Below are 27,745 nucleotides of genomic sequence, written 5' to 3' on the forward strand. Positions count from 1 at the left end.
GATGTAACGAATTCTGTGCAATGTCTTCTAGCAGCTGCATAAACAGGCTTTGAAAGTGTACAATGGAGAGTGGTTTCAATTGTAATGCTGAAGGTGACAGTCTATTGTTGAAATATCAGGCTATGCCATCTCCAAAGTGGAAGTGATTACAATCAGAGCTGAACCCATTATTCTAAAGCTGTGGTTGGAGGGGTAAGTTTTTGCAAACACTGTTCTGAGGCAAATGAGTTCCCCGTGGATTTGTTATAACACATTTCTAGGATGGCTAAAAATCTGAGACTATGGTGCTTGAGGGGATGATATGGAATTGTTTAGGTTATCCCCATCTTTCTGGCTATGCTGGCATAAAACTACGGTCGTACTGAGCGGTCATGGATTGAGATGGGGGAAGCTGGCAGCGGAAAAGACTCGGCGATTACAGGAGTCACACTGCAGAGGTTTGCAGTCAGGAATAATAAATTAAACAAAAGGAGAACACTGACCCTAGATGTGACATGACACTGACATCATGTACATAAATTATGCTGCCACATCACCTCCAAACTTGGATGGTTTCCGTGTGGCACACAGGTCTTTGAAGACTGAGATTTATGCCTTTATGGCCACGAATAAATGAAAGCAGAGCAGCTGATCCAGATTTCGCTGTTATTATAGGCTCGTCAGGCTGACCTATAGCCAAATCGTTTATTTGTAACCATACTAAGCTTGTTAGTAATTACAAAATTGAGTCCCCAAACTTGATGAGGCATCAGGGCACAGGTCGAGTCCCACAACAGCAATTACTGCATGACCTGTTAACAAGCGTTGTCTGCCATCCTCAATGCATTGTCTCTGCCCTGCGAATCACCGGTTAGGAGGTGAGTTTGCAGTCAGGAGGGATAAAGTAAACAAAAGGAACAAGTCCAACCCAAAATGCAATGTGACGCTGACGGCATGCCTTACTGCCTCATGAAGTTCAGGAGATAGATTTTTCTTAAACCAACTTAGCATGGTAACAAATAAACAATTTGGCAATGTCATACTGACGAGCCCATAATATGGCTGAAATCTGGATTGCCAGTTCTACTTTCATTTATTTATAACAATAAATATTGATTGGTCTTCGAAAACCTTGGTGCCACACGGAGGCCATCCTAGTTTGGAGGTGATATGTCATCATTATTTATGTACTTGCCCATCAGTCTCATGTCGCATTTAGGGTTGGAGTTGCTCCTTTTGTTTAATTTATCCTTCCTGATTGCAAACTCACCTCCTAACTGGTGATTAGCAGGGCAGAGACAATGCGTTTGTGTGGCAGACGATGCTTGGTGCTTTCAGGTCATGCAGCATCTGCTGTTATGGGAATTGAGCAGGTCACCTTGCTGTCTCATCAAGTTAGGGGGTTCGATTTATATACATTTCTTTGTTTATTATTTATTATTTTTCTCTGATCGTTAATGGGTGCTAGAAAAAAGAACGTTTTTGAGGGTTTAATGTGCTTATAAAGACAAATTATTAGGGTAACAACAGCAGCGAGATTGAAGCATTGATCGAGTTTCTGGGGGTAGATTTGATCCCACGACTGGGCAAACCACTCAGAACTCAAATGCCTTGCTCTGGGCAGTACCGTTACTCTGGGGAATAAGATTGAAGCTTAGAAGACAAAGTGGGGTGAATGAGTGGCAGGCACTTGCCATCTGATTGTCTCCGTGATGCGTGATGGCACTATTGGCGGAGCGATCAATACTCATGTGAGCACACAGACAACCTGATAATGACAGAACATGTCCTCAAGGTAACTATAAAATTAATACCATTATTATTATTGGCTTTTTTAATGGTAGGTTTTAATGATGGACAAAGTTGATGAGAACATTTGTGGATTGACTACACCTGTGAGTATTTTGGTTATTCGCAACCAGCCACTTCAGGTATTTAGGACGTGTCACCTGCACCGAGGTCTGAGACACTTCGGCACCATCAGTGTGTGTCAGTGATTAACTCTAAAGTTGAAATCCTTCCTTTAATTATTTGGATTATTTATAATATTCACAACACAATAATAAATACCAGTTACTTCGTCTGTTGGTGTGCTGTTAACATTGTATTTACAACAAGGAAACAGAAGGAAAATAAATAATATGTATTTGTTGGGTGGTCGCTAGACTACCGTTATTCTCAGGTTTTCCGTCTGTCTGTATGTATGTAATGGACAGCTCTGGAGGCCAGAGGAGTCAACCGATTTTGATGAAACTTGACTGGTAGGTTCATACCAGGATCTAGTTGTATGCTTTTAAGCACCGTTGCTATGGACGCCACTGTTGCCTAGCAACGGGACTTTGAAATTTTTGAAAAAATCCGAAAATATTTTTATATTTTTTTTTTTCGAAAATCAAAAATCTGCTTTTATGCGCACTATAATCAACCTCTTTGTCAAAAAATTTCAGCTCGATCCGTGAAAAACTGTATGACTAGTATGCAATTATATAGCGACCGCCCATGTCGCCTACCGGCTTGTTTGTTTGTTTGTTTATTTTAATCACAAAGTCAGAGGTATTGCAGCATATTACGTTATTTTAACAAAATGTTATCAATACTGTGTTATTGTTCATTACTTATAATGTCTGTAAAGAACCTAGATATTTTGAGTTAACAATAAAATCAAATATGAGCGTTCCTTAATCGTATATTTTCAAAACCCCCAAGACCAATGTTGATTGCACACACGCACGCACGCACGCACGCACGCACGCAAGCACGCACGCACACACACACACACACACACACACACACACACACACACACACACACACACACACTAAAGAAAGACCCACCCACATCTCTCACCTGTGAATGGAGAGAATAGCCAATCAGCTCTCACCTAATCAACTAAACCCAGGTGGCTAGTATTATATAAATAAATTGACACCTCCCATGTTCTTCGAGCAGAAGAAGCTGCATAAAGCAACCCAGAAGGCCAACACAAGGTAAGCACTTAACTGCGTTCGACATTTGCATGTGTACATGCTTGGTAGCCTCATTGGTATGCATTGCTGTCTGTGCTGTTGCTGAAGATTCGCCAATAACACTGAACAACAAATTTCAAAAAAATTTTTTTTACTGGAGATGTGTAAAGTGATTAAGACTAATTTGGGTACGCTGATTTCAAAAATCATAACCGTTTTGCTGTATCACGTCAGGATTTTCAGGAACAGAAATATTCCCATTGCCTAGAAGTCAGGATTTCAATGAAATTTACATATGTCTTTAACATGTCTATTTCGTACAATTGTTGTTAACTTGTGTTATATTTCTTTCTTTCAGATAAAGATGAGTTAGCGTTCCTGTACCAATCATCCTGACAACTTCTGTTATGTCTGTGGTCGGTATACCAAAAAAGATCAACAGCGAAGTATATCTACAGCAGTGAAAATGAAGGCCGCCTACTTTCACTACTTCGGGTGTAAGGTGGGGGACCAAGAACAGAGCTGGGCACCACACATCTGCTGCACAAGCTGTCACACAACCTTGACTCAGTGGTTGGTGGGCAAGCGCGCGAGCATGCCATTTGCGGTGCCCATGATATGGCGTGAGCCGCATAATCATCATGATGATTGTTATTTCTGCTGCACAAGCATCGCCGGCTTCAACAAGAAGAATAAAGGTCACATCAAGTACGCTGACTGCGTCTCTGCTCGTAAACCTGTGCCTCATGATGACGAGAACCCCGTTCCAACACCTCCAGCTGATCAGAACATAGCTGTAAGCAGTGGTGAAGAGGATGGTGATGATGAACCTTTTGAACCCGACACTCAAGAATCACACCTTCTGAACCAGGGAGACTTAAATGATCTTGTAAGAGATCTCTCGCTGTCAAAGGCGAAGGCAGAGCTGCTTGGATCAAGGCTGCAGCAGTGGAATCTACTTGAACCTAACACCAAGATATCCTTGTTCAGAGCACGTCACAGAGACATGGCTGAGTTCTTTGAGATGGAAGACACGATGACATTCTGCAGTGACATCAACGGTCTGTTGAAAGAACTTGGGTGTGATCACGATCCTGCAGACTGGCGCCTCTTCATCGACTCGGGGAAGAACAGCTTGAAGGCTGTTTTGCTCCACAATGGCAAGGAGAAACCATCAGTCCCACTGGCTCACGCGTTCGGCATGACAGAGACCTATGAGACGATGCGGCAGCTGCTTGATTCCATCAAGTACAATGACTTCAACTGGCACATCTGCGGAGACTTGAAAGTGGTGGCGCTGTTGTTAGGGCTGCAGTCAGGCTACACGAAATACATGTGCTTCCTTTGTCTCTGGGATAGCAGAGACGACAAGAATCACTGGACGAAGAAAGATTGGGAAGAGCGAAAAGAGCATGTACCTGGTCGACACAACGTGAAGCATGTCGCCCTTGTCGACCCAGCCAAGGTTTTCCTTCCACCACTCCACATAAAGCTCGGCTTGATGAAAAGTTTTGTACGGGCAATGGATCTGAATGGGCGTGGGTTTTTATACCTCAAGGAAAAGTTTGGCAACACCTTGTCGGAGGCCAAGATCAAGGCTGGTGTCTTTGTTGGACCACAAATCCGACAGATTATGAAGGACGAAACTTTTCCGACAACTCTAAACCCCAAAGAGATGGCAGCGTGGAGGAGCTTCAAAGCTGTGACGGACAACTTCTTGGGGAACGAGCGCGCGGACAACTATGAAGAAATAGTGCAGCAGCTGCTGGAGTCCTTCAGGAAACTTGGCTCCAGGATGTCCCTGAAAATCCATTTCCTACACCAGCACCTGAACTTCTTCCCTGACAACTTGGGAGCAGTCTCGGACGAGCACGGCGAGCGATTCCACCAAGGGATTTCACTCATGGAGACGCGTTACCAAGGGCGCACAACCCGAACATGATGGGCGATTTCTGCTGGTTCCTGCATCGTGAAACTGACACAGAGCAGCACAAACGCAAAGCCAAATGCCTAAAGCATTTTTAATTACATTCTAGTGGAGTTTTTCTGTAATTTCTATAATTTTGAAGCATTCATGATGAAATAAATGAATAAATGAATTTTTGTAAATTTCATTGAAATCCTGACTTCTAGGCAATGGGAATATTTCTGTTACTGAAAATCCTGACGTGATACAGCAAAACGGTTATGATTTTTGAAATCAGCCTACCAAAATTAGTCTAAATCACTTTACACATCTCCAGTAAAAAAAATTTGTTGTTCAGTGTAAGTGATGAAACCGGTCCGGTAGCTGAGGGGGTGTGCAGCATTGGGATTCTCATGTGTGTACTATTTGTGAACGTCTTTGTAGCTGTGGAGGAACCCTGGGAAGGGTTTGGAACAGCAAAGTGCTTACCTTGCGTCAGCCTTCTTGGGTTGCTTACTGCAGCTTCTTCGGCTTTGGTTGCAGCTTCGGAGAACATGGGAGGTGTCAATTATATATATATATATATATATATATATATATATATATATATATATATATATATATATATATATATATATATATATATATATATATATATATATATATATATATATGTCACAGATGGTTGTTCTGTGCGGATCATGCGGTTTTACCGTATGAGACATAATTTGCAGCGATGTTCACCAGAACAGTCAGGAGGTGCGTTTGATGTATAAACGACGAAAGTGGGCATCATTGGTTATATATACATCAGTATCCCATCCTGATGAGGGCAAATAAGCCCGAAATGCAGATTTCTGGTTCCGTCTGATGGTTATCTGATGATTACCCGATTAATCTTTGTCTCCTCAACAGAGTCACTGGGCTGAAGCCTCTGTGTCGGAAACAACCCTTTGGTGTTATGTGGACTGTTGTCCAATGGGGATCAGTGGAGTGCTTGTCACACTCCTCATGTTTCCATATATATTTATTTATATATTTTTTTTTTTGAAGAAGAAGAAGAAGAGGACCAGATGTGTTTTGTTCAAATTGTGGAGGAATCTCCTGTATAATGCTTTTGTTTAATGGCAGTCCAAGTGATATAACTTCACTGTGAAAACAGAACCCCTGGATTATTGGCATTGAATCATTGCTTGCTCAACCGTACCAATATCTAAACTACATTAAAAACTCCTCAAACTCTCTTGAAAGTATGATGGTCTTATTATTGCTATATGGAGAGATTCACCAGCTTGAGTGCAGACTTATAGAAGCTTATGGGAGCTTTTCTCAGCCAAATTCCAATATTGTTACACTCGTCTTTCTCCTGGCCATTCTCCTGTTTGCTTCCTTATCTTCTATGAGCCTTGGCTTTCCTGCGTAACTCGAGAGATGGTTCCCTTGTTTGACATTTTTCCTTGCTGTATGTAGTTTGTAAGAATTGTCTAATTTTCTCATGACTTGTTCAGTGTTTGCCTTCTCCACTCTTTAAAAAAAAACAACCAGCTTTCGGATCACAGTCTTATCCTTATTGTTCTCTCATGCCAGGAAAGGGGGACGTGTTTGGTGACGTCTTTTGGAAAGAGAGTGTCCTGGCCCAGTCATGTGCTAACGTCCGGGCCCTCACCTACTGTGACCTGCACATTATCCGTCGTGATGCCCTCATGAAGGTTCTCTCTTTCTACACAGGCTTTGCGGCCTCATTCGCACGCAACCTCATCCTCACTTACAACCTTCGAAAGCGGGTCAGTACTCTTGTCTCCATATTGCACTGATTAATTTTGGTGAGGAATCTATTTGTCAATTTGAGGATGCTGCGGTCATGTATCCTACCGCTTTATGTTGTACTAGAAATAACATCTATGTAATACGACTTCTATATGTTGAGAATCTGCTCTGACGGACGAACGGCATTCCAGTGCTTTGAAAACACTTGCATAAACTTCTCGGCCTATATTTTCACTCCTGAATGCAATTTCACATATGTGTCTTGTCGTTAACTAGACAAGTCACTTTGCCTCTGAACTGTCTAGCCGGAGTATAAATCCCGACCCAGCTATAAACTGTCATTCCCGTGTTTCACAGGTTGGGTGATTCATCAATGTGTGTTCCGTCGCTTGGACGGAGGTTAAACTGGGAATCCCGTCTGCCGGCATTAGTTGGTGGACGTTAAACACCCCGCCGTGGCCTTCGTAAAGAGTTATCGCTGACACCTTGAACAAATTACAAATTCTTGCCCGAATGTACCGGGGCACTCCATCAACCACACAGCTACGTCTCACTCATGACGCAACCGGTGGGCTGAATCATTCAGAATTGAATCCCAGTCCGGTGTGCATTCGCAAACACACAAACGAAACATGCGATAACTGATAACTTTTAGAGTACTATTGTCAGGAGACATATTAGCACTTTGAAAAAGGTTTCTTTTATTGTTTTTCTACATTTTCAATATTGGTAATGACAAGTAATCTGAAGAACTTGCACATGCTTCTTTCTGTGTGGTGTACGTGTTGCATTCGCGATTTGCCTGCAATCGTATTGCCATGAAGAATGGCAGGTGTGATAACCGGTTTATAAACGTGGAGAACACATGGGTACCGGCATGTGAAGATAGAGAATAAACAGGAAACTGGAGTGGCAGGTGTGTGAGCGATGCAGCCAAACTGCTCTAAACAGCATGGAGACAGGGTCAGACAATCGCTGATTTGATCTAAAGGTAAAAATGTAATTTTGCTCAATATAACCCACAACACAGCAGGTTAAATCAGAACAGCAAAGATAGCAAGGTGGTTCATCGAAATTTGGATTGGCCAAATTATACAAAGCATTTCGACATGTTCAATGTCACTCCACCTGAGATGATGACCAGTTTGATGCGTTGATCCCCTATTGATCAGCGTGGTTCAGCAGTTAGGGAACTAGCAGCAACGCACCGACGTGCAGGGTCCACTTGGTCTGAATACAGGTGTTGGGTGCACCTGCGCAGCAAATGACAGACTGGGCAAACATCAAAAACGTGCATGCGCATTATTATAATGTTTGCTTTCACTATGACATGTGGATGAGATCATGAGGATGTTACTTCAGTCTATTGTTCCAAACTCGACATTGCAATGTGCTTGGGCCTGGTGCAACTTCATCGATTTTACGGTTTCTCAATGTTGTTTTCTACTACAAATAAGTAATGAAAGACACCAATGAATGAAATAATCGCTTGGTTTTTGTAGAGTTCTCATCCTCTTTCCATCATCCAATTGCCTGGTAGTTCCTGTGATTTCACGTCGTTAAAATTATGGATGTGGCATTTCGAAGTGTTGAGATTTTTCATCTCATAACTTCTGTGCGGGTTATCAATCGATCGAACAATCAATTTCTTCCGCAGCACTTTTTGCAGGTATAAAGTGATTTTGCCAATTTTATCATGAGTTTGAAATTCTTCTCTTCTGACATGGAATGTTGCTATTAGCAACAATGCATACTTCGCAAGGATTTGATTCGAAATTCAGCTCGAGCCCATATGGTCTTGGAATATTAAGATTTTGATATTTTTCAATTGTATAAAACACTAGGCGTACCTCCCATCGCTTTGCTGAGTGGTTTAATCTAAAAGCAGAATATTGTGCTTCACAAACATATTGCGTGTCTTTCTGCGAGTGTCAACGAGGATGTAAAATGAAGTAAAACTTGTAACAAAGGATATTTTATAAACATGTATTTGTTGTTGTTGTGGCTGCTGTGGTGGTGGTGGCTCTTCTTGTTTGTGTGCTCCTCGTGTGTCCTTGTAAAGGGTTCCTGCTGCAGTAGAATAATAATTGTTACCGTTTAAACAAAGACATTAAAGCTCAAGGTTCCACTTCTTCTTCCTCAATCCAGAAACATGGACTTTTAAAACAGGCAAGTAAATGTATTTAAAGGAACAAATTTTTGTTCTATGTAAGTGGATTATTTCCTTTCAAATGATACCTCTTGTATTATTGAACGACAACAAAAACTCTAAAACACACATGTATGTGTGTATATATATATATATATATATATATATATATATATATATATATATATATATATATATATATATATATATATATATATATATATATATATATATATATATATATATATATATATATATATGTATATATATATATATATATATGTATATATATATATATATATATATATATATATATATATATATATATATATATATATATGAGCCTGGTGTTGGCGCAGTGGTTAGGGCAGTGGCTTGGGATCCAAGAGGTCCTGAGTTCAAGCCCCGTTGAGCCACTGAATTAATACACCAGGGGGTTGACTCAGCCTGTCATCCTTCCGAGGTCGGCGAAATGAGTACCAGTATACTGGGCCGGTGTATACCCCGGTTAAAATAGGTGTACCATATCCCTGTGTCGTAAGAGGCGACCAGGGTTGCGTCAGGAAGGGCATCCGGCGTAAAACATGTGCCAAATCACTATGCGGATCATAATGGATGATCCGCTGTGGCGACCCCTAAGGGGAGCAGCCGAAAGAAGAAGAAGATATATATATATATATATATATATATATATATACACACCATGTATGTGTGTTTGTGTGTTGTATTATTTTCAACTCCCAAGGTCTTGTCGAATGAGTCCAATTTTTTGTGCACTTAAAAATCCATAAACCAGAAGAGTGTAGAGCTCAATATTGAGCAAAAACTTGTCAACAAAACACTCCATTGAAATAATAATGAACACTCAGCGGACAGCTGCTCGTAGCTCAAAGACGACATTATTTGAGCAGTTAAGATGGTTTGAAGTTGATTATCAAGATAATAGGTTTGCACCACATCACAATCGCTCGTTTTGACACGATGGTGCTTTATTTTCTTCTTTCTGATGGTCAGTGCCAGTAGCTTTGAGAGAACTTGTATTTTTATAATGGGGTTATTATCATTCTCGTCATGTGATCAGGATAGAAGGACTTTTTGCAGGAAGGAAATGGTGTATTTCATAACTTGCTGAGAAATGGACGAAAGTATATGCGCCTGGTGTTGGCTTAATGGTGAGGGTGGTGAGCTTGGGATCCTGGGATTTTGAGTTCAAATCCCACTCAGCTGTCCAATTAATTCCAGGTGGGGTTGACTCAGCCTGTCATCCTTCCGAGGTCGGCAAAATGAGTGCCGGCTTGCTGATATCCTGTGTCGGAGTGGCGACCTGTCCAGGATTGTGTCTAATGGCCAAGGACACTGCTTAGGCAGCACGAACACTCTGCACAGAGAATGGTTCCGATGGATGGATGGATGGATGGACAAAAGTTTGTTTGAACTTTAAGCTTAAAGTGACGAAGATCTTTTCCACCACAGCAACACTGACCAGACACCAGCATTGGCCGTGATCTAGAAAAAGCAAACTGTGCACACACACACAAACACACACGTGCGCCAAACACACACGTACACCACACATACCCAACCACATGCACGCACGCATACACACACACACACACACACACACACACACACACACACACACACACACACACACACACACACACACACACACACACACACGAGTACTCTGACGACATTGAAAATGGAGTTTCCCTCGATAAGTGTGCCAAGTGCACATTCATATATGGTAGACCAACAAAAATGGACAACATAAAAGGCGAACCTACATCCAACAATCCAGTAGTTCGACAATGAAACATCTCACAAATACCTTGGAGTAGAAGAGGGCCACCAAATATGTCATTCAAAAAGTGCAAAACAATAACCAAAGAATACCTGTGTAGAACGAGGCTGATCCTGAAAATATACCTTTCTCCAAGGAACAACATCAAAGCCATAAACCAACCAGCAGTACCAGTGTTCAAATACTTCTGCGGAACAGTAAACTGGCCACAAACGGATAACAGAAAACTAGATGTCAAAACAAGGAAACTCGTCGCTATCCACAAAATGTTTATATTAGTAAAACTCTCATCTTGTGTGTGCATATATATATATATATATATATATATATATATATATATATATATATATATATATATATATATATGTAGGTATGTTCCCGAAATACACCCAAAACGGTACACGATAGTGTAAAAAATTTCGGCCCACCTTACTCACCATTCACCTGTGGTGTGCAGTATCGAGTTTTTTTTTGTTTTTTTTTTGTATACCTTGGTCGAGGCTCGTATGAGAGCTAACACACAACTCACAGCAAGGAGGCATGAGACAAGAGGGGCGGGAGTGGAAGGGACAAAACAGTGGGGAACAGACACATTAGGTGAACTGTGGAAGGGAGAGGGATGGCGAAGAGAAGATGGACATTACAGGGACTTTCAGGAAGGAAAGCAGCGGAATTGAAGGAAGTGGGCTTGGGTGGATTATCGGGGGTAGAAAAGATCGAGGATTTGGATGGGGGAAGATAAGAGGTGGTGGTGAACAGCTGTTTTGAAAGCCTGGAGGGAAGAATGGGAAAGAATAGAGTGAGGAAGTTTATTCCAAAGGCGTGAAAAAAGAGGAATGAAAGAGTGAAGATGAGCAGTGATTCGTGATTTTGGTAGTTTTACCAGAAGGGGGTTGTTGGCGGACCTTGAGCGCCCTGTGGAAATGTGGTAGGGCCAAATCGCAGAGAAAGCAGGGGGGGCAAGGCTGGAGAGGAGTCGGTAGAAGACAGAAAGACCACCGACAAACCTGCGGTGATTGAGTGAGAGGCCCAAAGACTCAGCTTCATTGCGGGAGATGCCGATGATCTTAAAAGCCCTGGTTTCGACAGCGTGAAGCCGAGAAAGGTGGGAGGCAGGAGCACCAGCCCAGAGGGGAGAGCAGTACTCCATCAGGCTACGGACAAAAGCTTTGTAAGTGGTCAGGAGCTCAAGAGGGCCGAGGAAGGACTTTGCACGACGGAGGATTCCCAGTCGGCGACTGGCTTTTGAGGCGAGGTTGGAAATGTGACTTTCCCAGGAAAGGTCATGGCAGATAGTGAGACCCAGAAGCTTGAAAGAAAAGACTTCTTCCAGAGGATTATTGAGAAAGTGGATGGGGGGGATTTCTAAACGGTCCTTTCGAAGAGACATAGTGAGAGTGTGAGATTTGTCTGGATTGAAAGACATGTTCCACGTGTTGGACCAGTTTGTGATTTTATCCAGATCTGCAGTGAGCGAAGAAGCTGCTGCTTGCCGGTCTGAGGGATGACAGATGGTACGGCAGAGGGTGGAGTCGTCGGCAAAGAGAAATAGAGGATTTTCCAGAGAGTCCGAGAGATCATTGATGAAAACCAGAAAAAGAACAGGGCCCAGAACGCTACCTTGAGGAACTCCAGCCTGCACAAGAAGAGGGGATGAAAGAACTCCATTTAGGGCCACACGTTGCCCAAGTTACGTTCAAATTGGGCAATGAAAAAATTATTTAAAAAATAAATTCCCGATTCAGTCAAGTTTTGGTATAATGATCCATAAAGTGCAAGGACAAACCATGGAGAATGTGTTGATACACCTCGAGAAACCAGTTGGCTGAACGATGACTCCAGAGGTAAATTCTCAAAATTTTCTTCAAATTAATGTTTGACCACTAAATAATATTTAAATTTTGTGTCTTTTTTTCATCGCTGTCACAACAGGAACCCAACAGGTTCACGGGTCGTCTAGTGTTTCATAAAAATCAATGCATCCCGAGAATGTACCTGATGAGGAAAGGAGAAGGTGGTGGCCTGATGGAATTCAATCAAGTGCACAGAGCAATGGCTGTAGGATTAGCAGTGTTCGTAAAAAGTTCAACAGACAACCGAATATAATTTGTTTACAAGCATGACCACAACAAACAGAAAAGGAAAAGGTTGCTTCCGGTTTGGGGATCTGTGCACGTGGATGACTTCGTCGTCTTCTTGCGTATGGCAGTTAAGCTGCCGGGGTAGCTATCATTTATTGGAAGCGCGACTATTTCGCTGATGCATTTCCCTCTACCAATACACACTGGTACTCATTTCACTGACCTCGGAAGGATGACAGGCTGAGTCAACCCCCTGGTATATTAATTCAGCAGTCAACAGGGCTTGAAGTCAGGACCCCCGGATCCCAAGCCACCACCCTAACCACTAAGCCAACACCAGGCTCGTCAAGTTTCATTGAAATTCTGTGTGTAGTTCGTAGACGAGAGCAACTACCTATTTTGGGGGGGTCAGAAAGCCCCCCATAGTAGACTCCCTTAATGAGTGCAGATTTTGATGTGGTCGATACACTTTGATACATCACGGTTGAAGAATGTTGTGGCCAAGTTTCATCAAAAGTATGTGTGTAGTTTCGGAAAACGGAGCAAATACCTATTTTAGGGGTCAAACCACCCCCCCTCCCTCTAGACCACCTTAATGAGCGCAGAATTTGATGCGGGCAATAAACTTTGGTACATCGCAGGTGAAGAATGGTGTGGTCAAGTTTCATCAAAATCGTATGTGCAGTTTTGGAGAAAAGAGCAAATACCTATTTTGGGGGGTCACCCCCCCTTAGATCCCTTTAATGAGTGCAGATTTTGATGTGGTCAATACACTGTGGTCCATCGCAGGTGATGAATGTTATGGTGAAGCTTCATCAAAATTGTGTGTGTAGTCAAAAAAACCCCCCCGTCGACCCCCTTAATGAGCGCAGATTTTGATGTGGTCAATACACCTTCATTAGGCATCAGATATGAAGCTTGTGGCCAAGTTTCATTAAAATTGTGTGTTTGGTTCAAGCGATAATGACAGAAATGTTTCCTGACTGACTTACTCACTCACTCAACAACAGACACTGCTCAATCGCTCAAGCTCACCTGAATAAAGTCCATTGAGCTAAAAGAGTTGGACATATTTGGGATAGACAAAGAAGGATCACTGGAATGGCAAAGAAGAGGTCATCTCAATCGGGACAGAGAACGAGACATTATGTATGCTCAAGTCCAAGGACACTACACGAATGGCTTTAAAAAATGACATGATTGAGCCAATTGGACAGGTGTGGGTTCTGAAATGTAGAAAGAGAAAGTACGAGCCATCTCCTATCGGGATGTAAAAAACTCATGTCAGAATATTCATACATACAAAGGTACAAGACCGTATGTGGACTAATACACTGGCACATCTGCAATAATTTCAATATCTCAGTTCCACAAAACACATGGAAACATGAACCAAAGGCAGTCAATAAAACAAGGAAATAATGCTCACGTACGACCTGATATAATAATCCCATCCAGCATGAACATAGAAAACAAGGCATTGCGACCTGACATCGTTCTCAGATACAAAAATGAAAATATGACATTGTTAAGTGAGGTTTCAGTTCCCAGTGATATTGGTCTAAATAACACAGAAATCAAGAAAATGACCAAATATCAACACCTCAGGAATGAAGTGAAAAGATCCTGGAAGCTGAAGAGTGCCAAAATTGTACCAGTGATAAATGGAGCAATCGGGATGATGAAGAACAACCTCACAAAGATCCCACAAACCATTCCTGGGAACATTACCACAAACGAACTGCAGTTGGAGGCTGTCTGGGGCTCATTGACGATCCTGAAAAGAGCACTCGGAACAAAACTCTGAGAACAACACAACTTCACAACTTAGGCCATGAATCATGATCCTTCACCAAAACCAAGGTGGATACTTCGAATCCTGGGAGGGCTCCTTTCCACCTTCTGAAACCTGAGTTATGGAGATAATCAACACACACACACACACACACACACACACACACACACACACACACACACACACACACACACACACACACACACACACACACACACACACACACACACACACACACACACACACACACACACACACACACACACACACACACACACACACACACACACACACACATTCTCCCTAAATCCACGACCAAGGTGTCACATGAAATGCTTTATTTATTTTATTTCACATCATGATCAGAGGTTCATGGACTTGCTTGTACATAAATGACATGCAGGACAAAGACACTCATTGACATCATTGCAATTTTACGTTAATTTCGATAATACTAGTGGATGTTTCTTTAGTACTATATATTGAAATACTATATATTTCATGGAAATTGATAGGAAATAGTACATGTGATTTCACCCGGGGTTCAAATCATCGTGAGCTGTTGGTTGAGATGAGAACGCTAAACAAGATGTGCTTATATTAACTACAATCATAACTTTGACAAATTGCCATTATTTAATTGGAAATGTTGTTCGCTGGTCTCACAAATCACTGAGGTCGGATGCCCTCATTGTTTCATGACGAATGAATAATTCATTAATTCATACCTGTGCTATTTTTATTCGTTTCCACAGTGTTGTTGTAGCAGCTTCCAATGTGGTGTTTTTTTTGCAAATGTAAGGTGCAGGTTTTTTTTACCTGCTCCGAGTAGGAACCTACATATGAGGTGAGTCTTTGCAGCATAAAAAAAGGTTGGAGTCAGGAAGATCCAGATTCAAAACTGAAGGGGACACCCAAGGTCGTGTGAGGTGGTGGGGGACGTTCATGGAGGAGGAAATGCCCCCCTCAATTCAGGCATAAAAATATCACGATGATTAAAATATCGCGAGATGACAGAATGGTTGCATGTGATGTCAAATCATGTATACGCAGAAACACAGATGGCTGATGGTAGGGGCAATCGCCAGCACGGTATGGTGGGGAAAAGAATCCGTACAGGGCCGTGGAACCTCTGAAGATCTGATCAGTGGGATTCTCAACGACTTGCTGATCGGATGTTCATATTGCCGGATTATGTCTACGGAAGGTCGTACTCCTTCTGCGGAAACCGTCCGTGACTCCGGGACTTTGTGAGCAGGTATGTTCTCATTCAATGATCTTCACCAGCCTTCAGGAGAGGCTGTACGATGTCTCAGGACTTCTTCGTGGCGTTTCATTGAAGGGGTTTTAGATGTTTGTTTGTCGGTTGTTCCTGTCGCTACAGAGCTGTTAGTAGTTTACCAGGAAAACAATACTTATTAGTTAACCATTTTGAACTTGCCATTCATTTGATTCTTTAGTTTGCTCAAAAGTGTTTAAAAGTGACAAAAGAGGGAATCATCCCTTGCAATGGCTGACTTATTATGGCTGGCCTTGCGTTTGGGGAAGGGGTTTCCGGAAAATGCATGATGTGCAGCGTTGTCATTTTGAAAGTGTCGTATTGGGTTGTGCTACTAATGGGAGGCACACATGGTGCACTGGCTGGACTGGATATGTTTTAATCCTTATCTGCTTTTTCAGAAGGATATCTCAAAAAGTCGTGGATGGATTTGGACCAACCTTGCTAGGTGGATAGCCTGTAGGAAAGGACGAATTAATTCGATTTTGATGACGATTTGGATCTGTAACCTAAACCTTATAACTTGTTTCTTTACCACTACACTGTACCCGTCTCTCCGGGAGTAAGGGGGGCAAGGAGCGTGGAGTGGCGAGAAGGGGTGATGGTGGAAAGACTTCTGTTTTTTCTTTACTTGTTCGATGGCTCGTGGTGGAGACACATAAACACACCTCACACACATGGATAGACAGATGAATAACACAGCCACTGAGGTGGGGGAAGTGACAACACTTCCCGCAGTAAATCTGCGTGCCAGCAAAGTGTATATTCAGGTAACATAGCCATCATTCGGGCAAATCTTTAGCCTCCTGACGAAAAAAAATTGGTTCGTACTCCCATGCCGACACCGGTAGTTGGACTGAGCCTTGCCTGCAGGAGAGCTGTAGTAGTTGGTAGTGCCTTGGCACGTGTATGCCATTTGCACATTAACATGAACAAGGACTCCACATTCAACAAGTACTCGTTGATAAATGGTGTGTACTTCACTTCACTCGGTGTAGTCTGTGAGAATGACTAGTGTTGTTGGGGTTCATTTATTGGTGTATTGCCCGAGAATTTTCAATCGTAGGTTTTATAATTCACCATCTTTGCTGTCATTACCTGTGCCACTGAAGGAGCACAGAGATTATGTTTTCACCTGTTTGTCTGTCTGGCTGTGAACAGGATCACTAAAAAAAGTTAAGGACTGATTCAGATGAAACTTGACAGACAGACAGGTTGGGTGTGTGGCAAGGATGAATTGATTAGATTTTGGTCGTGTGATCTCCATTCCAATCCTTACTTCACTATCTTGAAGAACCTTTAAATATTTGAAGTACATTATTTAAACATTTGATGTATATCGATACCAATAAAAGTGTGTGTGTGTGTGTGTGTGTGTGTGTGTGTGTGTGTGTGTGTGTGTGTGTGTGTGTCTCCTCCATAACTCCTCCAAAACAATAAAACCTAGCAGCCTGAAACTTTACATGCATACTAAAAATATTCCAAGGACATGAATGAGTGAAAATTGAGTGTTTTGGTTAATTAAAACATCCCTTTTAAAGATAATTAATGTCCTTATTTAATCATATCCTTTATCAGGCAATCCTTGGCCACCTTGCTCTCGGGGTCTTAAGGCGTTTCCTGGGTAACCTCACTGGGGTCTGAAGCCGCCATGTTTTTTTGGCCTGCTCAACCCTACCTTGTGTTGGAACAGGCCACAGCAATTTCTTCACAATAAAGTTTTTTTTCCACTTTCCTCACTCATATTGAATGCCTGTTCATCATAGCTACAAATCGTTGTGTACATCACTTTTGTAAGTACGATAAGTTTTCAAATTAAGAGCTTGGAATGATTTCATGCATGACATGAGATGATTTTCCACGATCAACTCTCATGGCCTAATTAAAGTATATCATCAAAATATTCTTTCGGTTTTAAAGATCGGATATCATCCGGACTAAATAAGTGTCGAAATCTGTTGTGAAATCTGATAATTTAAAGAAATAACGAGTCCCATAATTAAGCCGATGATACCTATTTACTATAAGCAACGAAGGCTATGTTCCTCCTTCTCCAAAGATACACAAGAAAATGTGAAATTTACAAACAATTAAACTTATCCTTTTCTACTGTTTGGAGAATTATATTGAGTCAACAAAAAATTTAGTAACGTAACAAAATTTACTAGCTTCATTGAGCTGTGTCCTAAACTAAACTAAACTGTGTCCTAAGCTGTGTCCTAAATTGTGTCCTAAACCCATCACTATCTCTACCCACTTTACCCAGTCGCACCCAACTGTCCCTGGACTCTGTATCCTTTTCTCCTGACAAGGTGGAGAGCTTGCTTTCAAACCTCGAGTCAGATTCTGCAACCGGTCCAGACGGCATCAGCCCACGTGTCCTCAAAGCCTGCTCTTCTGCTCTTGCTCACCCTCTCTCTGTTCTATTCACCCTCTCATTTTCCCAAGGTCATCTGCCATCTGCTTGGAAATCTGCTAACATCACTGCCCTGCATAAAAAAGGTGCAAAAACAGATCCCTGTAACTACAGACCAATCAGCCTTCTCCCAATCATCAGCAAGGTTATGGAATCCATCATTGCTTCAGACATGAAATCCTTCCTCTTCTCCAATGGCTTGATTTCCAATCATCAATTTGGTTTCAGACCAGGTCACTCTACCCTGGATATGCTGCTACTGCTCTCCCATCAATGGATGGAGGTCCTCAATGCCAGACAGGAAATCCGAGCCGTATCCCTGGACATATCACGTGCTTTTGACACAGTCTGGCACCCTGCCCTACTCACCAAACTCTCTTCCCATGGTATTCAAGGCCATCTCCACTCATGGCTCGCAGACTTCCTCTCCTGTCGCAGTCAACGTGTGGCCCTAAATGGAGTTCTTTCATCCCCTCTTCCTGTGCAGGCTGGAGTTCCTCAAGGTAGCGTTCTGGGCCCTGTTCTTTTTCTGGTTTTCATCAATGATCTCTCGGACTCTCTGGAAAATCCTCTATTTCTCTTTGCCGACGACTCCACCCTCTGCCGTACCATCTGTCATCCCTCAGACCGGCAAGCAGCAGCTTCTTCGCTCACTGCAGATCTGGATAAAATCACAAACTGGTCCAACACGTGGAACATGTCTTTCAATCCACACAAATCTCACACTCTCACTATGTCTCTTCGAAAGGACCGTTTACAAAACCCCCCATCCACTTTCTCAACAATCCTCTGGAAGAAGTCTTTTCTTTCAAGCTTCTGGGTCTCACTATCTGCCATGACCTTTCCTGGGAAAGTCACATTTCCAACCTTGCCTCAAAAGCCAGTCGCCGACTGGGAATCCTCCGTCGTGCAAAGTCCTTCCTCGGCCCTCTTGAGCTCCTGACTACTTACAAAGCTTTTGTCCGTAGCCTGATGGAGTACTGCTCTCCCCTCTGGGCTGGTGCTCCTGCCTCCCACCTTTCTCGACTTCACGCTGTCGAAACCAGGGCTTTTAAGATCATTGGCATCTCCCGCAATGAAGCTGAGTCTTTGGGCCTCTCACTCAATCACCGCAGGTTGGTCGGTGGTCTTTCTGTCTTCTACCGACTCCTCTCCAGCCTTGCCCCCTGCTCTCTCTGCGATTTGTCCCAACCACATTTCCACAGGGCGCTCAAGGTCCGCCAACAACCCCCTTCTGGTAAAACTACCAAAATCACGAATCACTGCTCATCTTCACTCTTTCATTCCTCTTTTTTCCCGCCTTTGGAATAAACTTCCTCACTCTATTCTTTCCCATTCTTCCCTCCAGGCTTTCAAAACAGCTGTTCACCACCACCTCTTATCTTCCCCCATCCAAATCCTCGATCTTTTCTACCCCCGATAATCCACCCAAGCCCACTTCCTTCAATTCTCCTGCTTTCCTTCCTGAAAGTCCCTGTAATGTCCATCTTCTCCTCGCCATGTTCCCCGTCCCATCCCCATCCCTCTCCCTTCCACAGTTCACCTGTGTCTGTTCCCCAATGTTTTGTCCCTTCCACTCCCACCCCTCTTGTCTCATGCCTCCTTGCTGTGAGTTGTGTGTTAGCTCTCATACGAGCCTCGACCAAGGTATACAAAAAAAAAAAAAAAAAAAAAAAAAAAAAAAAAGCTGTATGATTTAATGCATTCACTGCTCGACCTCATGCCCTGTCACCCAGAGGGATTGCCTATCCATAGCATCTGCCAGGTCTGTGTCTATATTTTCGGAGGTTTCGTGATGTGCTCCACAAGGAAACAAATCAAATCTGGTGAAAAACGGACATTTCACAAAAAAGTTATAACGTTTGTGCGGACCGCGAACCGATGCACAACGCAACCGATGCACAACCGATGTGTACAGACAAGCAGGCAAATTGGCGGATTATTTGCAATATATTTCATAGGCGATTGAACTTTGCGATATTTCAAGGGTTGTTATGCATTACGCAGCAACCCTTTTGTGGATAAATTAATATTTTGAACAAATTCATTTTATTTCATTAACTGCTGCATGCGTGGTGAAGGTGGGCTTTAAAGTTAAAAGTATCCTTTATGGTATGCAACGACAGCCTGGCCACCCATTCCTTGTGAACCATTTAATTGGAGTGCTTGCATGGGTGCTTAAGCCACTTGCTGTGCACGCTTTGTTGATAGCGGTACAGCGCTACGTCATTCTGAGTGAACTGTTCACTCTCGGCAGACGCTTTTGTCGTGCCAGGTCATTCAGAGAGAGTGGTTCGTGCTCCGTCAGCCTGAGTGAGTGGTTCGTGCTCCGTCACCCAGAGCGAGTGGTTCGTGCTCCGTCACCCTGAGCGAGTGGTTCATGCTCCGTCACCCAGAGCGAGTGGTTCGTGCTCTGTCACCCTGAGCAAGTTGTTGCTAAATAGCACCCGATTTCCGAGCCATCTGCCATATTAATGTTTTCTAAATTACCAAGCCATTTTTTTTCCACCCGTCACACGCAGCTGTTTATATCGAATGTTTGTGAACATATCCTTAAAATGTCTATACAAATGCATTGTTGTTTTTCGGTGAAAGCTACTCAAGGTTTCTGGGTTGTCCATCGTAAGTACTCGAGTTAGTAATCACACTGATCACATTCAACCTGCCGATTCCTGAAAATTTGCCGATATCGGCCAAGCACGTGTGTGTGTGTGTGTGTGTGTGTGTGTCTTCTGCATAAAGCATAACATTCTTTCTGCTTTTTCTCTCTCTCTCTCTCTCTCTCTCTCTCTCTCTCTCTCTCTCTCTCTCTCTCTCTCTCTCTCTCTCTCTCTCTCTCTCTCTCTGTCTGTCTGTCTGTCTGTCTGTCTGTCTGTCTGTCTGTCTGTCTGTCTGTCTCTGTCTCTGGACATATTCAGGCGGTGGTTACATCTGGATGGTATTTTTCTCCAGATGTGTCCCGGCATTGTCTGTCTCCAGATGAATCCGGCAGTGTTTCTCTCTGGAAGTGTCCAGGCAGTGTTTTTCTCCAGACTCGTCTGGGCGGTGTTTATCTCCGGACAGCTTGGCTCCAGACGCATTCGGGCGGTATTTATGTTTGAACGGGAGTTTTTCCCCAAACTTGTACGGATAGAAGTTTATCTCCGGACGGGTGTTTGTCTCTGGGCCGTGTTTATAGTGTGACCAGTAGAAAATGGATTTCAGACATTATTTTGTTTCCATCTTCACTGTTATTCTATGCAGAATCATTTTGGTGAGGCGGTAAGAATCGTAATTAACCTCCACTGCACGTCTGCCTTCCCTTCCTTTCACCTCACACTGTTTTCCCTTCCCCTCCTTGCGTTCCCTCCCCCTCTCTCCTTTCCCTTCAACCTCTTTAGTCTCCACACACTCTCTCCCCCACTTGTCTCTCTCTCTCTTCCCCCCTCTTTGTCACTCTCCCTCCTTTAGTATTACCGTCAGCGAAGCAACGGGTGGTATTTTCTAGTTATAACTATTTGAACAGGCATATTCAAAATCATATTCCAGACCCACTTAAATCCTGGAAGGTAACCTATAAGTCAGAATTCGATATTCTGCATTCATTTCTCCATTGTTTCCTTTCTATATGCTGTTCTTCATAGATTTGTGGATCATCGTTGGTTGTTGAGTTTGACAAGTTATGTTATGGAATAAGCAGACTGTAAACAGATTGTAAGCACTAAGTGAGCGGAACTCACAAAAGGATCAGACTGTGCGGATCGATGTAGGAGTCGTACACAAGGTTCCAATCAGTGGATATCTTGGTGAAGTGAGGAATGATGTTTCGAAGCCAGAAAAAATATAGTTGGAAGTGTGGGGAAGAGCAGATAGGGTGAAGTGTGGTGCTGGGTGACTGAGAGAAGATTATCAGACAAAAGTATCCTGCTAGGGATGAGCTGCAGCCAAACATATGATAGAAAGAGCAGTTTTAACGATAACGGCCGCTCGGTAGAGTGCATACTCCCACCAAGTTGATTCGTTTATGTTTTGTATCCCATTGACAGGCCGGATCGGACCTGGATTCGGACCTGAACTGGTATCTAATCAGCTTGTTCTTGTCACCTTGTTATTAACCAACTCATCCACTAAGTTTCGTCCCAATCCGTCCATACCTTTTTCAAATGACGTGCTATGTATCGTTTTAGCCTTACCACTCAATGGTGAAGAATCACTTCAAAATTTCTGGATCTGGATCTGAATCTTCAACAAAATGGAATCAATTCTTCCTTGTTGCATACCCAACCTGCCCACCAAGTTTCGCCCGGATCCGTCCATAACTTTTTCAGGTAACATGCTATATGTTATTTTTGGCCCGATCTCTCAATGGTGAAAAATCACTTTAAAAATTCTCGGATCCGTATCCGGATCTTCACCAAAATCTTAGTATTTCGTCCTTGTCATGTACTCAAGCTTTCCACCAAATTTGGTCCGAATCGTCTGTACTACTACAAGCTCTTCCACAAGCCTCCATTCAGTGTATTATTAAAAGCTCTTCCATGAGCTTCCATTCAGTGTACTATTACAAGCTCTTCCACAAATCTCCATTCAGTGTACTCCTACAAGCTCTTCCATGAGCCTCCATTCAGTGTACTCCTACAAGCTCTTCCATGAGCCTCCATTCAGTGTACTATTACAAGCTCTTCCACAAGCCACCGTTCAGTGTACTATTACAAGCTCTTCCACAAATCTCCATTCAGTGTACTCCTGCAAGCTCTTCCATGAGCTTCCATTCAGTGTACTATTACAAGCTCTTCCACAAATCTCCATTCAGTGTACTCCTACAAGCTCTTCCACGAGCCTCCATTCAGTATGCTATTACAAGCTCTTCCACGAGCCTCCATTCAGTGTCCTAATAAAAGCTCTTCCATGAGCCTCCATTCAGTGTACTCCTACAAGCTCTTCCACGAGCCTCCATTCAGTGTGCTGTTACAAGCTCTTCCACGAGCCTCCATTCAGTGTACTAATACAAGCTCTTCCATGAGCCTCCATTCAGTGTACTATTACAAGCTCTTCCATGAGCCTCCATTCAGTGTACTATTACAAGCTCTTCCACAAATCTCCATTCAGTGTACTCCTACAAGCTCTTCCACGAGCCTCCATTCAGTGTACTATTACAAGCTCTTCCACAAATCTCCATTCAGTGTACTCCTACAAGCTCTTCCATGAGCCTCCATTCAGTGTACTCCTACAAGCTCTTCCATGAGCCTCCATTCAGTGTACTATTACAAGCTCTTCCACGAGCCTCCATTCAGTGTACTATTACAAGCTCTTCCACAAATCTCCATTCAGTGTACTCCTACAAGCTCTTCCACGAGCCTCCATTCAGTGTGCTATTACAAGCTCTTCCATGAGCCTCCATTCAGTGTACTAATAAAAGCTCTTCCATGAGCCTCCATTCAGTGTACTAATACAAGCTCTTCCATGAGCCTCCATTCAGTGTACTATTACAAGCTCTTCCACAAGCCTCCATTCAGTGTACTATTACAAGCTCTTCCACAAATCTCCATTCAGTGTACTCCTACAAGCTCTTCCATGAGCCTCCATTCAGTGTACTCCTTCAAGCTCTTCCATGAGCCTCCATTCAGTGTACTATTACAAGCTCTTCCACAAGCCTCCGTTCAGTGTACTATTACAAGCTCTTCCACAAATCTCCATTCAGTGTACTCCTGCAAGCTCTTCCATGAGCTTCCATTCAGTGTACTATTACAAGCTCTTCCACAAATCTCCATTCAGTGTACTCCTACAAGCTCTTCCACGAGCCTCCATTCAGTGTGCTATTACAAGCTCTTCCACGAGCCTCCATTCAGTGTACTAATAAAAGCTCTTCCATGAGCCTCCATTCAGTGTACTAATACAAGCTCTTCCATGAGCCTCCATTCAGTGTACTATTACAAGCTCTTCCACAAGCCTCCATTCAGTGTACTATTACAAGCTCTTCCACAAATCTCCATTCAGTGTACTCCTACAAGCTCTTCCACGAGCCTCCATTCAGTGTACTAATACAAGCTCTTCCACGAGCCTCCATTCAGTGTACTATTACAAGCTCTTCCATGAGCTTCCATTCAGTGTACTATTACAAGCTCTTCCACAAATCTCCATTCAGTGTACTCCTACAAGCTCTTCCACGAGCCTCCATTCAGTGTACTAGAACAAGCTCTTCCACGAGCCTCCATTCAGTGTACTATTACAAGCTCTTCCATGAGCCTCCATTCAGTGTACTCCTAAAAGCTCTTCCACAAATCTCCATTCAGTGTACTATTACAAGCTCTTCCACAAATCTCCATTCAGTGTACTCCTACAAGCTCTTCCACGAGCCTCCATTCAGTGTACTAATACAAGCTCTTCCACGAGCCTCCATTCAGTGTACTATTACAAGCTCTTCCATGAGCTTCCATTCAGTGTACTATTACAAGCTCTTCCACAAATCTCCATTCAGTGTACTCCTACAAGCTCTTCCACGAGCCTCCATTCAGTGTACTAGTACAAGCTCTTCCACGAGCCTCCATTCAGTGTACTATTACAAGCTCTTCCACGAGCCTCCATTCAGTGTACTATTACAAGCTCTTCCATGAGCCTCCATTCAGTGTACTATTACAAGCTCTTCCACGACCGTCCATTCAGTGTGCTATTACAAGCTCTTCCACGAGCCTCCATTCAGTGTACTATTACAAGCTCTTCCATGAGCCTCCATTCAGTGTACTATTAAAAGCTCTTCCACAAATCTCCATTCAGTGTACTATTACAAGCTCTTCCACGAGCTTCCATTCAGTGTACTAGTACAAGCTCTTCCACGAGCCTCCATTCAGTGTACTATTACAAGCTCTTCCACGAGCCTCCATTCAGTGTACTATTACAAGCTCTTCCACGAGCCTCCATTCAGTGTACTATTACAAGCTCTTCCACGACCGTCCATTCAGTGTACTATTACAAGCTCTTCCACGAGCCTCCATTCAGTGTACTATTACAAGCTCTTCCATGAGCCTCCATTCAGTGTACTATTACAAGCTCTTCCACAAATCTCCATTCAGTGTACTATTACAAGCTCTTCCACAAATCTCCATTCAGTGTACTCCTACAAGCTCTTCCACGAGCCTCCATTCAGTGTACTATTACAAGCTCTTCCACAAATCTCCATTCAGTGTACTCCTACAAGCTCTTCCACGAGCCTCCATTCAGTGTACTAGTACAAGCTCTTCCACGAGCCTCCATTCAGTGTACTGGTACAAGCTCTTCCACGAGCCTCCATTCAGTGTACTATTACAAGCTCTTCCATGAGCCTCCATTCAGTGTACTCCTACAAGCTCTTCCACGAGCCTCCATTCAGTGTACTCCTAAAAGCTCTTCCACGAGCCTCCATTCAGTGTACTATTACAAGCTCTTCCACGAGCCTCCATTCAATGTCCTGATGTACTCCTACAAGCTCTTCCATGAGCCTTGACGATGTATACAAAATAACCAGTCTGAAATTTGAATTTTGCTATTTTTTTTACCAAGTTTAGGCCAAAATAACTAATGTTGGTGATGGGGGTTTCCAAAAAAACTCATCCAAATATATTTTTGGATATATCTTGACTGGATCTATAAGAATCGAGCAAAATATTTTGATATCTGTGGATTTTGGATTTCTGATGGATTTCTAGTCTTGACCTGAAGGGGATGCAAGATTTGCAACGTGTGTGTGTGTGTGTGTGTGTGTGGTGTGGTGTGGTGTGGTGTGGTGTGGTGTGGTGTGTTTGTTGTTGTTGTTGTTGGTTGTCATCTCCATATGCAGGTTTCAGAGGTTGGAATGGAGTTCTCCCAATGCTCAAACCCCTCAGCTCCAAGCAAGTGCCACTGGAAGCACACCCTGTCACTTTTTTATTGTGGGTCTAACCTTAGACAATGCAAAATTGACAAAAAATGCCAGTTTGGTGAGGTACTACATGATACTATAACCTCACCAGAGTGGTTATGAGCAACGCTTGAATCCATGACAAATACAACTTGAACTAGAACAGCACTCGCAGAGCATATAGTCTTGACGTGCACGCTCATTTTGAAAGAAAATACCATCGTTAACTGAACACGTTACAATTATGACCCGCTGTTATTATGGCCCATATACGGATATCATCCAAGCACCCTATCATGTCACATAGTGTATTGGCATAATTATGGCATTATAAATTTAATTGTTTACTCACATCGGGTTGTCGATGTGAAGTTTCATATTTTTTGGATAAGGATTTTGATTCAACCAATTATGGCTGGAATACCACTTCTCTGATGATGTCATCATTATCACCCGCAAACCCTACAGGGATTTGTTGACATATGCCAAGTTTCAATTTTTTCCGTTAAGCGGTTTCAGAGAAAATGTCCAATTTTTTTGCTTTAATCCAATATGGCTGCCACATGATGTGACCTATAACGTCAGAGTTAGCAATAAAATATTCTCCAAGGGGGGTCTCTCCTGTACTTAAGGTTTTGCATCGATCGGACAAGCGGTTGCAGAGAAAACATTTTAAAAACAAAAAAAATGTAAAAACGCACACGCACGCACACACACACACACACAAACCAGCTTGTTGCTGTCAATGTCACCTGCTGCTGTATACATTTGTTGTGGTCAGCGCACTCAATCTCAAAATGAGAAACATTTAATCTTTTCAAGTGAAAGCAATAAAGGAGATGAGTCACTTGCTCGAGCCTCTGGTGGCCAATAGTTGCCCTGCAAGTAGGTTTAGTGCAGCCAGATTTACCATCTCCATCTCCATCGGCTCCACAGCATATTACCCCCAGCAGATGAAGTACATATCCGTGCTGGATCCTGCCTTTCAAATTCTATTTTTGGTGTGTGTGAATGCATTGTGAGAATAATTAATGCGGCTTGTGGTGTATCACTGCCGTGTACCAGCCCGTCAGTATCCCAAGAAGTTAGCTCATATCGAGTCTAAAATACGAGTTTCTGTTGGAGGAGTTTGCATGCACAATGGCCAGGAGAGTACACAGGTGAAATAAGCAGGTATCGATCAATGTTGGACTGGACAGCTGTTTGAGGTGTGCAGAAACAAAATGCATGCTGACCTGCGAAACTGTTATGTGGCTTCAAGCCTACAAGCTTGTCATATACAGCCGTTGAAACGTCACACAGGTGTGTTAAGAGGGACAAGGCTGAAGGAGGGATGAAAAGGGCAGGAAGGAGAGGAAAAGGTTGGGGTGGAAGAGCTTGGGAGCTGTTGATATTTCCATAGTCTGAGCAATAGATCATTCACAATGGAAATCTACTACTACTTTAACGGCTCCAATAATTCCCACCTTGTTTTGGGGTCAGCCGGGGACACGTTTTGGCCCAAGCAATATACTTTAACAAACAAGCTGGCTCGGCCTGATATTCTTCCGAATGTTTCACAAATTTGTAAGCTTTTCTGGGTGCTGGCAATAACTCGCCTACTCTTCGCGAATAAGATCATTCAAATCCACGGATGACCAATTTTAGGCAGAAAATATGACAAATTGACAAAAAGGACCCCTATTGTTTGGCCAGATCAGATCTACGACTTGTTTCAGGTACCATGTAAACCTGTACTAACCAGTTTCATG

The 27,745-nt window shown here is 42.9% G+C and overlaps 1 protein-coding gene across 3 annotated transcripts in view; it reads left to right on the forward strand.

Annotated features, from left to right (window-relative positions):
* KCNH1 (potassium voltage-gated channel subfamily H member 1) overlaps positions 1 to 27,745 on the forward strand; it is a 559,936-nt gene that overhangs the window by 429,597 nt on the left and 102,594 nt on the right. For all 3 annotated transcript variants that reach the window (XM_085893962.1, XM_085893960.1, XM_085893961.1), the window contains one exon: positions 6,439 to 6,635. In XM_085893962.1, the coding sequence (XP_085750088.1) occupies positions 6,439 to 6,635 (197 nt within the window). The remainder of the gene's footprint in view (positions 1 to 6,438; positions 6,636 to 27,745) is intronic.

Source organism: Eptatretus burgeri, chromosome 9, assembly GCF_056783735.1.
Source record: "Eptatretus burgeri isolate ZD-2024b chromosome 9, Ebu_testis_v1, whole genome shotgun sequence".
Taxonomy (NCBI): Eukaryota; Metazoa; Chordata; class Myxini; order Myxiniformes; family Myxinidae; genus Eptatretus; species Eptatretus burgeri.